The sequence below is a fragment of the Anser brachyrhynchus genome (genome assembly GCF_964034855.1).
Source record: "Anser brachyrhynchus genome assembly, chromosome: 3".
In the NCBI taxonomy this organism is placed as follows: Eukaryota; Metazoa; Chordata; class Aves; order Anseriformes; family Anatidae; genus Anser; species Anser brachyrhynchus.
This window is the reverse complement of record NC_137696.1, coordinates 25,153,065-25,167,862: the sequence shown is the minus strand read 5'-3', so window position 1 is coordinate 25,167,862 and position 14,798 is coordinate 25,153,065. Positions and strand designations below refer to the sequence as shown.

The window sequence follows — 14,798 nt, the reverse complement described above, 5'->3', positions numbered from 1 at the left end:
CAGTGAAAGAGAATGTATTTGTTTTACCAAACCTTTTTTGCTTTAGCACAGACTTGTAGAACTGAAGTGCAACTTCTGCTGAGGTCATCGACAAAACTGCCCTGGCTTCTGGGAGAGCAAGGCTGTGCTGACAAAGTTAGACTGTGAAGCAAATCTTGTGTTCACGTCAGGCCTGGAGTCCTTTCCACTAAGTCAATGGGATTCTTTCCATTCTTTCCATTTCAAAGAAGCCTTTTCAGATCTCAGTAGGTGCAAGCCGCAGGCAGCTGTTCAGAGCGCCAGCACGGTGTCTGTGCACCACCGACATCTTACATAAGACAGAAGTGAAGTAGTTGAAGTAGTACATTGCGGGATACCTAGTAGCCCCTTATAAGAGGTGCTTTTCACTCTCATGTGGACTATACACCTATTTTTAAGGGGTAATGAAGATTATAAGCCCCTTTCAGGTGATAGCAATCTAGTCTAAAAATGTCCATTCCTGGCTGGCACTTTTCTCCTCTTCTCCTTTGTCTCTTGCAATCCCTGGTAATTTTTTTCAAAGTAAAAGGAAAAGTAAATGAGTCCTCTCTTGAATTACAACAGAGAGAAGTTTTTTCTATTCTGAATGCGTTTTTTTTAACATAGCACACAAATATTGAAATTTGGTGCTGTGGTAAAGAATGCATGGGTTATGATAAAAATTGATAACAAAACAATAAAAACAAGAAATGACTTGGTTTAAAACAACAAACAAACAAAAAATCCCAAACCAGCTGAGTATACAAAGTCATTGTCGTCCTAGGTCATAGCAGAATCTAATGATTCTTTGCCACCTCTTGTGACATATGGGACTGAGAGAACTGGATGTCCTCTGCTCAGCCTCATACTCAGCTGCAGCTCTGTTTGCTTCTGGGATAATTTACATGATGGCTGATTGCAAATGTCTCTCAGAAACATACACAGCCAAATCTCCCCAAAAGTGGCTTAGCATCAGGGACAGTAGAAAATAGCAAGAACTAAAAATAGTTACAGGGCCATTGATTTTTAGGGTCTCTCCACAGTTTTTGCTGTGTACTGTATTATCTTGAAAACTCCAAGCTTTCATTTTAAAAGAAAAAAAAAAAAAAGAGAAAAGGATTTTCAGTTGTCAGCTGGCTGCAGACTTGTGTTCAACACAGAGGTCTTGCACTTACTATATATTTTGAAGTGAATATTTAGTGTAAATACATTTCTCATCATTTTTATTTGCTCAGTTATCATAAAGGCTAGTAAGTACATATTTTGCATTAATAATATGTAATTACTCAGTGCTTTACTTAAATGTTCCTGTAAGTGGACTGAAAGGGTACTTTTGCCTTCAGTAGAAGGATGATGGGAGTTAATTTAAAAATAGTTTGCTATTTTGTTTTATTTTAGCCTTTTTCTCTCTAAAATAATAGCCTCCATCGAGACAGCTTTCTTCCAACTCTTCAGGATTATTGTCTTTGGACCCTTTAGTATTATTGTCTTCAAACTAACATGAAAAGGCAGTGTGAAAAGCCCTAGGTATTGATATATTGCCTTCTTGGTAAGAAGGTGATGTTGCAAAAGTGTCACAGCTTTTTTTTTTTTTTTTTTTCCCTTGGACAGTGTTTGAATTTACTCCACAAAAGCTAAAATATTTCACAGTTTATAGTCCTTGTATTTCCAGGGCTTTGGTTCTTTTGTTTATTTTTCAGAGAAAACTGGATGAACATTATTGAGACAGCAGTCTTCCATTTATATACAGTGGGTAAAGCACAGGCGGTAAGAAGCCCTACTGCAGTCGTACCCTCAGTCTTATTTTAGAGCTTTATCCCTGAGAGTCATTGCCTGTTGGTATCTCCTAACACAAACAAGACATGTTCTATCCTGGAAATTACTTGTCTTTTGGTTACCTCACCATTATGTGAACTAGATCAAGTCTGCCATTTCATTTTATGCTGATTACCTGAAAGTCTTCAGCCCTACAGTTCTGCAGTAAGGTAGTTCCTGTGGTCTTCAGAGCCTGCCCATGCTAGGAGCTAGATAAAGCTGTTCCTGTCCAGGAGTGCTTTGCTCACCTTTTTGATTTTCAGAGTTGCTTTTGATCTCTTTAGTGTTCAAGTTTTTCAACCCTCTTTACAATGTTTACCTGTGTTTATCTGTAAATCTACAAACACTTTACAGTAAATACGCTAGTTTTTTTTTTTAATCAGGAAGTTTTAATCAGGGAAGTTAGACCTAGCTATGTAAATTCAGATAAACTGACATTTAAAATGAGCAACATAAAGTTTGATTCAAAGTTGCACATGACCAAAGTGGGTTCCGAAGGTTAATTTACATCTCTCAAAGCTGACTCCTGTAATAATTCTGCACATCATTTTTGTGGAGGAAATGAAAGCAAATTAAGCAAGACTTTATGGCTTTTCAGCATCTTTACTGGTAGCTAAGGTTAGTTTTTATAGAAAGGTAGGGTGGAGGCTTGCATCTGAGTGCAATAGTCTGTGGACCTTGGCTCTGGTGCAAAGATGGCAGCCCTCCAGTGAACCTAACACTAAATGTCACCTGAATCCATCATTACCTGATTAAATCATTTGCCTTCCTTATATAAGTAAAAGTCTGCATCAGCATTTCTTTCAAAGAATATTTTAAGCAAGCAGTGATAGATCTTCCCTTTCCCTCTGATTTCTCTGTGCCTATGGACCAACCAAACTAGCGAGCGAGTACTTCCAACACATCTTTTCATCCTATCATAATGTCACTGTGTAACTATGGCAGCCAAACAAGATGAGACAATAAAATATAAACACACCGAAACTTGAGAACCAAAGAGACAGAAGCATACAGATGGCCCTCTCCTTTTTACTGTCTCTGCTTTCCTTACAGCCTGGTACATTATATGCTGTATTTAGATTATTAGGGCATAACAGCGAGGATCCTGATCTGTGCATGGCTATTTCAAATACATCAGAAATCCTCAGAGAGATTGTGGTTTATGAATAATAATAATGGGTATGATGCTATGTATCATTGCCATGAATGTCTGTTATAAACAAACTTCTGAAAGATCCAGCCCAAACTATGAGGCTCTGTCTAGGTTGAAACTAAACACATGTGAGGTCTCAGCTAGCAAGCAATTTATTTTAGTACTACTATAACTTTTTAAGTGACTTTTTTTTTTTCCAAACTGCTGCGAAAGTGCTTTTTAAAAACTTTAGAGACTGACATGTTCTCTTTTTTCATAGGCAAAAAATGGCAGTTTTCCATGTTGCCTTGGAAAGTTATATAGAATTGGCCTAGGCATAATATCAGCAGGGACAAAATGCAGGTTGTTCAGTCTTTCTCAGTTGGACAACTCTTCAGTGACTCCCAGGTGGCAGGGAGTCGGTTTCGGAGAAAGGCAGGTTGGGTGGGCAGGTCTTCAAGCTGTGGATTCCTTCTTAAGAGGACCTAAATGACTCCTGTTGAAAATAGTGGTTGATTCCAGTGGGGATCAAAGGTACTTGGAGCTTTACAGGTGGCATTCAGTACCCACCACTATCGGTTGTATAGTGAAAATTATGGTGTTTTTATGATGTTGGAAACCCATCTATCTAAAATAAGCATCTGATGCAAAATTATCACATAGTCAGACCAACTGGCATCACCTTTACACTGCTGTTTTAAATCTCTGTTTATGTTGTTTTCTAGGAATAAAAGAAAAAGCAATAAAAATACATTTTAGAAATTCTAAGTAGATTATAATTCAGTAACATAGTACAGTGGCTTGTTTTAAACAACTCAGCGTAGTGCTTTAATCTGAAATGTAGTACAGATTCACACAGATTCACAGATTTCTCTAGGTTGGAAGAGACCTCAAGATCATCGAGTCCAACCTCCGACCTAACACTAAGTACTCCACTAAACCATATCGCTAAGCTCTACATCTAAACGTCTTTTAAAGACCTCCAGGGATGGTGACTCCACCACCTCCCTGGGCAGCCCGTTCCAATGCTTAATAACCCTTTCGGTAAAGAAGTACTTCCTAACATCCAACCTAAAACTCCCCTGTCGCAACTTTAGCCCATTCCCCCTCGTCCTGTCACTAGGCACGTGGGAGAATAGACCAACCCCCACCTCTCTACAGCCTCCTTTGAGGTAACTGTAGAGAGCGATGAGGTCGCCCCTGAGCCTCCTCTTCTCCAGGCTGAACAAGCCCAGCTCCCTCAGCCGCTCCTCGTAAGACTTGTTCTCCAGACCCCTCACAAGCTTGGTCGCCCTTCTCTGGACTCGCTCGAGCACGTCCATGTCCTTCCTGTAGCGAGAGGCCCAAAACTGAACACAGTACTCGAGGTGCGGCCTCACCAGAGCCGAGTACAGGGGCACAATCACTTCCCTCGACCTGCTGGCATAGTACTTCTAAGCTGGCTGTATCGTTCTGTCAAATACCATCTTGTACTTTAGAGCTATTTAAAAAGTGGCTGCTTCTCCTATTATACCAGAAAAGGCAACACAAGCATCAGAGACATAAGCATAATTCATCATATATGACCTTATCTCCTTTTTTTTTGAGTTTTTGAATGGAAAGACATTCAGGAATCAAATTTTTAAACGTTCTGGAACTGCATGTGCAATATTGTTCCTGAAGTCATCTGGCTGAAAAATTGTGAATACAGTCAACTTCAGGGTTAATCAGCTCCAGATAACATGTAGCAGAATTCATAGGTCTATAATTCATAGAGCTGTCTACAGTATCGGGTGAATCCATTTAAGGATTTGTCAGATAAAACTGGATTTGGTTAGGTTCAAATTCAACCTCATTCCAGCCTGATCCCGTTTCTGAGACCTTAACAATATGAAAACCGTTACTTGTGAAGATACTTATTTATGCTTATATTCAGTTGAGTTTTGACGGCAAAATAGGGCCCACAATGTAGAAGAACTAAAATTTTGACCTGAGAGAAAATATTTTTACTTTCCTAAGTTCAGCTTTGCTGTGACCTATAAATATCAAATATGTAAGTCCACCTGTTTTTTTTCCTCTGTTCTTAGTTCCAAAGTTAGGCTATTTCTCTTCAGTTCTGTCAGCACCTGCTCTTCCTCAGTTTCTCTAGACGTGTTCTTTTTCTGTTCTGCTTGGATTACTTATCCTGGCATCACCTAGCACAGTGTTGCTCACTCTGTGTTGGCTTGGATTCTCGTGACTCTCTAAGACTTCTCTTTTATTAATTCCCTGAAGGAGTACTGCCATAATCATGGCTTACCTGTCATTTTCCAGAGTTTGCACGTATACCAGTTCACAAAAAGTATGTTCCTTTGATTCTGTGATACAGGAAAAGAGAGCATGATGGTGGTATTCAGGGTGAACTTCAGAAGGACTCGAATCCAGTGATGTAGGAACTTCTGCTAACACTTGATTTTTAAATACAATGCTTTTTAAAGAGGTACTAGGTTACAGAGACTCAGAGTTTGCGGGGTAAATGGGGCACTACTGAATATAAATAAATAAATACTGAAATACCATTCCATGAGCAGATGATAGGATTGAAATTATCACATTGAAAGAATAATTAGTTGCCCCCCTTCCCCCCCTTTTTTTCCATCTGGACCTGCATTCCCACACAATAAACATTTCAGTACTGATGTTGTCACCCTTCCTTCTGCTCTTGTGAGGTCTCATGGGTACTCCTTCTGAACACATTTTCACCCTTCATCTCAGACTTCCTCATCTCTTTCACTTCTCCATAGATTTCCTGGGTGTATTCCAATAGCTCATAGCAATCAGGTTGCATCTTTGGTGTTATAATGTCAAATGTCACAGTGTGAAAAGGCAAATACAGCTTCTACTAAGATTTGCTGTCTGCAGCTTCTATTCTTGTCAATATTTCTGGAAGAGGGACCCTTGTTTCAGCCTGTCCCACAGATGGCAGCCAGTATCTACAGCCAGCTCCTTACTTCAGGTATCTGTAAGTCTCTACAGTTGTAACTGTTGACGACAAGAGCTTCGTCTGAGGTGAGATGCTAAGGCGTGAGGCACTGTGTTCTCAGTGGCCCCCCTTTTCATCATGGTTCAACTCCTGTTACTGTGAGGGTCCAAAACTACTGACCCACGTCATTGTCACTTCTGTGCAAGCAGTGGCCAAAATGGTCTAGAGAACCTCGCCTAAGTCCGGTCAGTTGCCTGGCTCGTAAAGCCATCAAGTATGTCCCTATATCATTAAAGTTTTATTACGACCCTACATCTCATTCGGGTAACTTCGGAACCTCATCTGTGAGATGAAAAAGATGGTATGTTGGCCCACTTGTTCTTGAACTGCATGTAAAGATCTTACAGTTTGAAGCATCTGAAAGCAGAGAACAGGTTATGCAGTGAAAGTTTTAGCAGTTCACTTACTGTCTTAAGATCAAATGGCATTATTTTTAGTGAGCCGCTTCCATTTGATAGGCCCGAAGTGTTAGAAATATTTTCACATCGTGTGGCCGAGATAATAACATTTAATAAATTAGGAGAATAAAACAAATGTTTTAAAATAAATATTCCTCAGGGCATAACGAGAGAAAAGGGTCTCAGGCATAAATCCCATTGTATTATTATAGCACAGTGCAATGTGTTTGGGGAGTGAAGATTTGACATATATTTTTATTTTCAAACGTCATACTAATTTACATTACTCAGCCCTTTAACTGCCAAACTGTAGAAGTCCATTACGCTACTGAAAGGAATATACAAATTATCCTCTGGCACTTCAGGCAGGAGTTTTACATATCCACTGTTATTCTATCAGCCAGCAAGCTGCAAGATTCTATTAAGGAGTAAGTGAGAAAATTATATTGCCTGCAAACTAATTGTACAGAAGACTCTGAAATAAGTAATCAGCGCCCAGTCCTTTCTGAAAACCAGCCAGGAGATATTATAAATTGCTCTATCGCTCTTGTCAGCCCAGTTTAAAGACTCACAGCTGCCATGTTGATCCTGTTCATCATATAATATGGCTACCTCTCCAGCTGTTGACAGGACTGGGCAAACTCAAGTTATATTCTTGCTAGCTGCTCAGTTTCAGCCTCTAGCACCATGCAAAAACAAGTAAATGGCAGAACTTATTTCTCAATCTTTCTCATTGAAATACAGTGCAGTTCTGAGAGTATTATCTGTGGATAATGTAACTGTGAGATAGTACAGATTGCTAAACACTTAAATAATTTGTTTATTTTTGATGTATTGAAGTAAATAAAATGTGAGAGCTCTGAAGACTTGCAACACAGTAAATTTATTTTAAATCAAAATTAATTAATACCTAGAACATTAGGTAGAACATATTTCTAGTATCATATATACTCATGTACATATGAGTTACATTTATTTTTTTTTTAAGGAAAGCTTACTGACCAAAAGTAGGGGGAAGTCTATCCATGCAAATATTTGATAAAATATTGCATTCGTATCTGAAGCGGTGACAAACTTTTAGTTTCCTTGAACTGTTATTGCACTCTAGCCATATTTTAAAATACTGAGACACTTCAGGAGAACCAAGTGTGTCCACTGATAAGATGTGGATCTTTGTTGAAGCAATATCCAGTTACTGTAATTCCAGTGTGTTCACTTTAGGAGCTCTTTCCAACTTCTTCCAAGTTTTTTTCCAAAATGCTGTTTTCTAGCATCGAAAATTAGGACCTAGCATCTGCTGTATAATATAACTCATTAATGTAAAGCAATTGATAAGAATAGATTTGATGTCTAAGCTACATTTCTGGAATCAAAGCGATGAGAATAGTAGCTCATTTTAAAGTTCCTTAGGTGACAGGCGTTTGGAGAAAATCCATTATGTTGTCTGCCCATAATGTGCACCACGCTGTAGACCATTGCCATGGTTCACAGGGTTTTGAGCAAAGCTGTTATTTCAGGATATGGATTGGAAGAGTTTACTTAGGGAAATAAGCAACCCTGCTTTCATTTTTTTTGGTTTTCAATACTGCTTTTTGGTGTCAGAATCTGTATCTTTGTCATCTGTGCCTTTGCACAAAGGCTCTGTCTATGGTGCGAGTGCTCTGCTTGCTTCAGTACAGAGTTTTGCTACTTGACGTGCTGTGTCATAATCTTAATCTTAGTTTTGATCAAGATAATTTTTGACCTTGTGCAAAGATCGTCTTTGATCTAGTGCAAAACACTTCAGATTTCCTGTTTCTTTTTTTTTTTTCTTTAATTGGGGGTGGTAGTACGTACGTTACTACAACATGATGAAGTTAATTAGTTAAAGTCTGTGATAGTCTTTGAAGACTATAAGTAAGGCGGAAGACTGAAGACTTACTAAGTAAGGTGGAACCACCCTGCGTAGTGGTTCCGCCTTACTGAAAATACCTCACTAGTGTGTGGGAAGATAATATTTTTTTTAAGCTTGCCCTTAACATCCTTTCCTGCACATCTTTCTAGAAGTAGTATGTCCTAACTTTGCTAATGCATTTCACGAGGAAGGTCTGCAGGAAAATCCAGCCAAATTTCCTGCCCAGCATATCCTTAGTTTCTTAAAGGACTTCATTCTCAGAAGCAAGGAAGGACAAGAAGGCTAAACTGAAGTTTAAGTTTTGTCAGCGAGAGCTCTTTGTATTTAGCCATGCCAAGACCCATTTTATTTGCCAGCATTGTTACTTCAATCGTGTAGCAGAGTTCAGGAGGAATAAAACCTGCAAAAGACTGAAACAATTGTGCAAAGTACGTTGGTTTTATTAGCAGAACTTACACTGTACTGTGCAGACCTCCTTTATCATAAATACTTAACCCATTTTCAATAGATGTAAGTGGTTTAAGTATTACTTCCTGTTGAATTAGCAGTTGCTGAGCATTTGAGTCTTTGTGCAATCCTGCAATCCACTAATGTGATATTTAATGAGGAGACATCAGTCTGGAGAAAGGTAGTCAATATAAATCAGTGTTTACAAAGTGTGATTAACTCTGAAATATTTCATCAATGCTGTGGTCCCAGGCAGGCTCTATGCTAATTATTAGAACCTGCGCATGTTTCAGGGGACTTTGACGGACCCCGAGTGCAGCAAACATGGAGCAGCAAAATTGCAATTATGCTCGGACTGTCTCTGATGACAATTTATGCATTTGGTGTGATGACCTCCTGCTTCCCAAGAGGGCAATAAACAGAATGCATTTTCATTAAGATACTAATGCACTTAATCACAGGGGGAAAGGGTTAGAAAGTAAAGAAATACCTTTAAAGCAAGATGTGACAGGCTGATGGGGAAGATACTTTATTTGAAAGTCAGTTTCCTGATAAAACTTCTGACTGCTGCAAAGTCTGTCATACTGAATGTTGTCATGGGCAATAGAATGCGTGGCCAGGCAGATGAATAAGCTGAGCTAAGCTTTCTAGCTTTCTATGACAAGTGCAGTGGTACCGGGACAAAAGAGAATGAACGTTCTCTCATCTGGACTTGGATTCCCAAAGATGTGTGTTGAAAAAACATGAAAAGAATGACTCATACATGTTTTTTGCATTAATTTTCAGGCTTTTCTTCTATTTTTGAGAATGAATATGTTTGAAACAGTAATAAAAAATTGAAACAGTGCTTTGCCACAGAGGGCTCACGTTTAAGGATCTGGCTTGTTCTAGGCCTTAAGGAGGGTTGGAAGAGACAGAGGCAAACATCTCCCCCAGTTTCTGTTGTTCTTACAACTTCCGAAGGATGATTCTGTTTTTGATGCCTGTCTGTACACGAACTCTGTATGAAGAGCAGAGAAGGGGAGATGCCCTGGCAAAGAGGTCTGACCTAGCAGTTGTAGGATGTGCTAAGTGCAGTGATATCAGTGCAGCTGAGCACTGTCTGATGCACTGTGCCTGCTCTTCTGAAGGGAGAGGTTCTGAAGAACCTCTTCCAGCTGTTTGTGCAATAAAGCACAACAGTCACTTTCTCATATTCTGTCCAAAAAAAGACTAATGAAATTGGTGAACAACAGGAAACAGAGCTCAGCTTAGGAGCCCAGGTGTGTGTGCAGCTTTGTACATCCTACCAGCAGGAATAACCAATGCAAAGGATTTTGCTCGATACCATGTGTTCATGTATGGACCCAGATGCAGACTCTTATTAATTATGGTGATATTTTTGTTTGTTTGGTTGTTTTTTTACATAGAGTTGTCTAAATAAAAAAAAATATCAAAAATCTTGTCATTTAATTTGGCTTTTTATTTTTACTTCAAAGGTGCTTCCTTTTTAGAGATTTGTTCGTTCTTCATATATTTCAAAATTACGCACAACAGCAATTGCACGAGTACTTGTATATCCGCTTTATTGGTGTTTTAGTGATTCTGAATACCTCTTTTTTCCTGTGCTTTCTATTACAGGTAACATAGAATACAGCTGCCCAGCAACAAATGAATGTGAAATCACAAAGCGCAGACGCAAGTCCTGCCAAGCCTGCCGCTTCATGAAGTGTCTAAAAGTTGGCATGCTGAAAGAAGGTAAGACTGATCAAGTCAATACGTATCTCTGCAAATGCATGCAACAATTGTAGGGCAATCAGGAAAGAAGAGAGATAGGTGAGTGTTCTGATCGGTTATTGTAAAGGCAATTTTCATGTATACTTGCTATTCTTGACAGACCTAAATGTCGGCTAAGGAATCAAGGTGTATCTATGTGTAGTGCATCTTTTCTGGAACGTTTTGTCTTAGTTGGAGTACAGCAAAAATGTGCCCCCGCATTCACTCTCTTTCAGTAGATGACTAATAGAATAATCATCAGAAAATATCTTCTCATTTTCCTTCACACTTTTACATCGTGAATTTTCAAAGATTTCTTTCCTCTATTCCTTTTGTACTGTTAGTCTCTCCAAGTTCTATCAGAACTGCACATTGTGCCCTCTTTTTCCTGTTTTTGCTCATTCTGCATGCCATTAGGACAAGCGAAAGGGTCACTTCTCAATTAAACATAAATCTTGAGTATGACTACTGAAGTTGCTGTAACTACGCAAGTATTGGCGTACAGAAGGGGAGAATCCACCCCTCTTATCTGTAAGCACGCAAGAACCTCTGCCTCTCACTGTAAGTATATGTTGGGTGTTTTGATTCATCAGTTACAATTTGAAGTTACTGAATAACAGATAAACATAAGAAAATGTTTCCAAGAAACAGTGCTTTCTCACCTGGAACGTGATTCATCTGCCTTAGAAAAAGACATAATTCTTTGATTCTTGGTTGCCTAACATGCACTTCTATTGCTGTTAAAGTATGTGCAAAAATACACTTTTATGTGCATGTATTGCAAACGTTATTATTGTAGTGCACTGTTACCACCAAGAAAGAATAACAGAATACGCCATGGACTTCTGAGCAAGATAACCTTTTAAAATAAAATCAATGTAATGCTTTCTAAATATTGTCTCCAATACTGGAGAGTACTTTCTCTTAAGCAACCACTTTAAAATAGTCCCATACAATTTTGTTTTGTTGGTACTTAAAAAGTCAGCTTTAATAAACGGCTAATTTTTGCAAATTGCTTGATGGTAATTTAAAACAGATTTAGGTATACAGCTATCAGGGTAAAATCCAAGAACAACATAGACCAGTGGAGAGATGATGGGCAAATTAGACCTATCGCGGACCTACAGACATATTCTTATTGGATTATACTTACTAAGAATAAACCTTGTTCTGTACAACTGCTTTGGCAGACGCTATGATCCTGTGAGCCAAATCCTGCTGTCCTTAGTCTTACTTGAGCAAAACTCCTGTCAGATTCAGTGGGGATTTTGACTCAGTAAGAATGGCAGGATTTGACCCTCTCTTCCAGTGGTAGTGGGCAGGTTCCTTAATTGCCAAAAATCCTCATGTCATTGACCACTCGAAGCAGTTCTTTAAAGCCATAATGCTTAGATAAACTGTAGAATGAAAGGAATGTCTGAGCATGGCACCTTTGAAAGGGACTGTGCTTCTTAACATGTTTTTTGATAAGTTAAGTATTCCATATTGATAGTAAGCTATCATACAGATATGTTGAACAATCTGGAGATGGAACAGTGCTACCAACAGTCCATTCGGGTGAATTGGTTTAGGCTAGTTTTAAATTTTGGAGACAGAGTTGCATGCCCCTTAACACATGTATTTGCAAATCTAGTTTGTGTGCAGCTTCTGGGACTGCGTGAGGAAATTAAGTGGCTCTTCTACGAATGAGCAATTATCTCAGTTATCAAAGTTGTGCACAGAATTACTACATTTCTGCACATAATTTTGGTAACTGAGGTAATTTAGACGATTCAGATTCATATGAATCAGATTTTTTGCACGAATGATCATTGTCTGTGGATGCAAATCAATCTCACAGTAGTTTTCTTTGTCAGAATTACATAAATTTTGTACCCTAACAGTACATGCCTTTCTTTGAAAGTTCTGCAATGACAAAATAATTCCTTTGTTTGCCCACCTCCTTAGCAGATTGTAGTTCTTCCGCTCTTACTGTGTGAGTCTTTCTGTCAAAACACACTGCAGTTTCTACTTATTTTTAATCACTGAGTCTGTTTATTTAGAAGAGAGCTAGCTTACCATTCTTTCATGTAATGCTTACCCTACAACCTAACAGGACAACTTGAAAGAGCCTGTAAGGGGGATTTGTTTTCCAGTCCATTTTAGTGGCCACTTTTACTTCTGAAACAATGCTGATTCATACTACAATTTATAGCTGTGTTTGTAATAGAGGTTTTTTCATTTGCTTTACTCAGAAGGTATTTTTGGAGACAGTTGTTTGTTATTGTTGTTGTTTAATATATGGAAATGTCTGGAGATGAGTTTTGGCTTTGACTTTGACAGCATCCTTTATGCACAGAATGTAAAGAAAGATAATGTACTTCTTTCTTTCCGTGTGTAAAGTGGTGTAAATTTATTGATTAGCATGGACTTCCAGTAGGCATTATCTCACGTCAAAGCATCTTAAATGTTTCTTTATGTATAGACAAGGGTTTCAGTCCCATGCAGCATGTCAGAGATCATGCGGCAGTAAATCTATTCAAATGTAAACCTGTTCAATTCAATTACCAGTTTATAATAAAATTTGCTGCTACAGCCTCCACGTTTGTCACAGCAGTCTCTACATGCTGATGGCACAGCATGCCTGAAAATTGACAGCCTAAATCTATTTAAAAAAAAATTTAGTTGCAGACCTGAAATAAAATCGAGTTTAAGCAGCTTTGAGAGGAACATCATATTCCTTACAAGAACTTCTGCACATCTGCCAATATGTGTCTTCTCCAGAAATATTATCCTGTTGGTGGGGAGTTTTGTTCTAGAAATTTTCCTTAACAAACAGCTTTTAATATAGTCATAAGTGAAACAATTAGCAGACATTGTGCCTCCCTCCCTTCATGTTTGGAAAGACTTCGTTACATTGCCATTTTGTGAATTGTTATATGAAATTCATTTCAGTACCTGGAAAAAGATCCTGAGTTTTTTATTTTAACTTTCAGGGTAAGGTCTGAAGACTAACTGGTCTAAAGACTAGACATAACAAATATACCCATAGTTGCTTTATCTTATGGCACTTGCATGTTAGATCATTTACTGGTGGAAGATATTAGCACTTTTCATCCAGCATCCAGTCTTTCTGTGAGAGACCTAGCATTACAATTTTGAGGCCATGTCTTGAGGGTCACACGTTGGGAGGGAACTGGATTTTTCTTCATGTGTGATACAGGGTGCAGGGTGGAGCAGGGAATTTCTGCTCTTATTGTCAAGGGTGTTGATGGGTCGTAGCCAATAACACCCAGATAGAGGTTCTTAATTGTTGAGTCTTCTAAATCATTAAGAACATAAATAAGTCTTAACAATTAAGGCCAGAAGCTAGAGAAGGAGGGGTAAAGCAATGTAATAACCGGGGTGGCATTGAAGTGGTGGTTCCTGTCTGCATCTCCTGTGGAGTGGTACAAGAACATCTCTACAGGCTGATTCAGAGGAACACTTCATTTTGTTATAGCCCACGGGCTGTTACTTGAAAACGTAAGTCTAAGTAGATGGAGGTTTTTGAGTATGTGTTATGCTTCATACTGAAGCATTCAGTAGATGATAATGAGCTTTTAAGCATGACAAATATAAGTGTGTCATGGTTTCATTTACATTCCTAGGTAATGGTTATTAATAGCACAGTGGAGTACACTTAACTAAGATATTTTACACTTTTCTATTTTTAATTTTATTTCAGTATTATGAAAAATCAGATTTTCAAGGATCACAATTGGTGCTTCTGAAATAATTGTTTCTTTGACTGCTTATGTTTTGTTGGATTGTCTCAGATTCACAAGAACAGATGAAACAACATAAAGATTCTTGTGTAGTCGAGGGAAGAACACTTGAAATGTATCCCTAGTGGATTCTCTAAATAATATAATAATTGCTAAAAGGTGTAAACCCCACAATTTACCCCCCACCCTTTTTTTTTTTAAAAAATGAGTGCTTTAAAACATTCTCTAGTTTTCATTTCTGTTGTTTTATAATCAGTCTTTTAAGTTTGGCCTTTCAAACACTTCAGAAGCCAGTGATTACTTTGGTTCAGGTGGTAAAATTAAATCTAAGTTCATGTGCAGGATTTTGTGTTCTAGCAATTTTGACTTTTTATACAGCTAGTTGGATTCAGAAATGGGGGTTGTGATTTTGTTTTCCTTTCTATGACACAAAATTGGATGTAAAACTGTGCAAGTTCATGTGGGAAATCATGGGTAGATGTCAGACTTTTTTTTTTTCTTTTTTGCCTAGTTGCTAGTAGGTCTGGTTGAATTCTACTTTCAGTCACACACTAGTTCTTTATGCCTTTTAATATGGAACCAGCTTACTGGCAAGTGTCTATGATGGAAGACG

General features: G+C 38.4%; 1 protein-coding gene across 28 annotated transcripts in view; it reads left to right on the top strand.

Annotated features, from left to right (window-relative positions):
- Positions 1-14,798, top strand: part of ESRRG (estrogen related receptor gamma) — a 404,991-nt gene that overhangs the window by 278,846 nt on the left and 111,347 nt on the right. For all 28 annotated transcript variants that reach the window (XM_080585075.1, XM_080585053.1, XM_080585064.1 and 25 more), the window contains one exon: positions 10,305-10,421. In XM_080585075.1, coding sequence (XP_080441201.1) covers positions 10,305-10,421 — 117 coding nt within the window. The remainder of the gene's footprint in view (positions 1-10,304; positions 10,422-14,798) is intronic.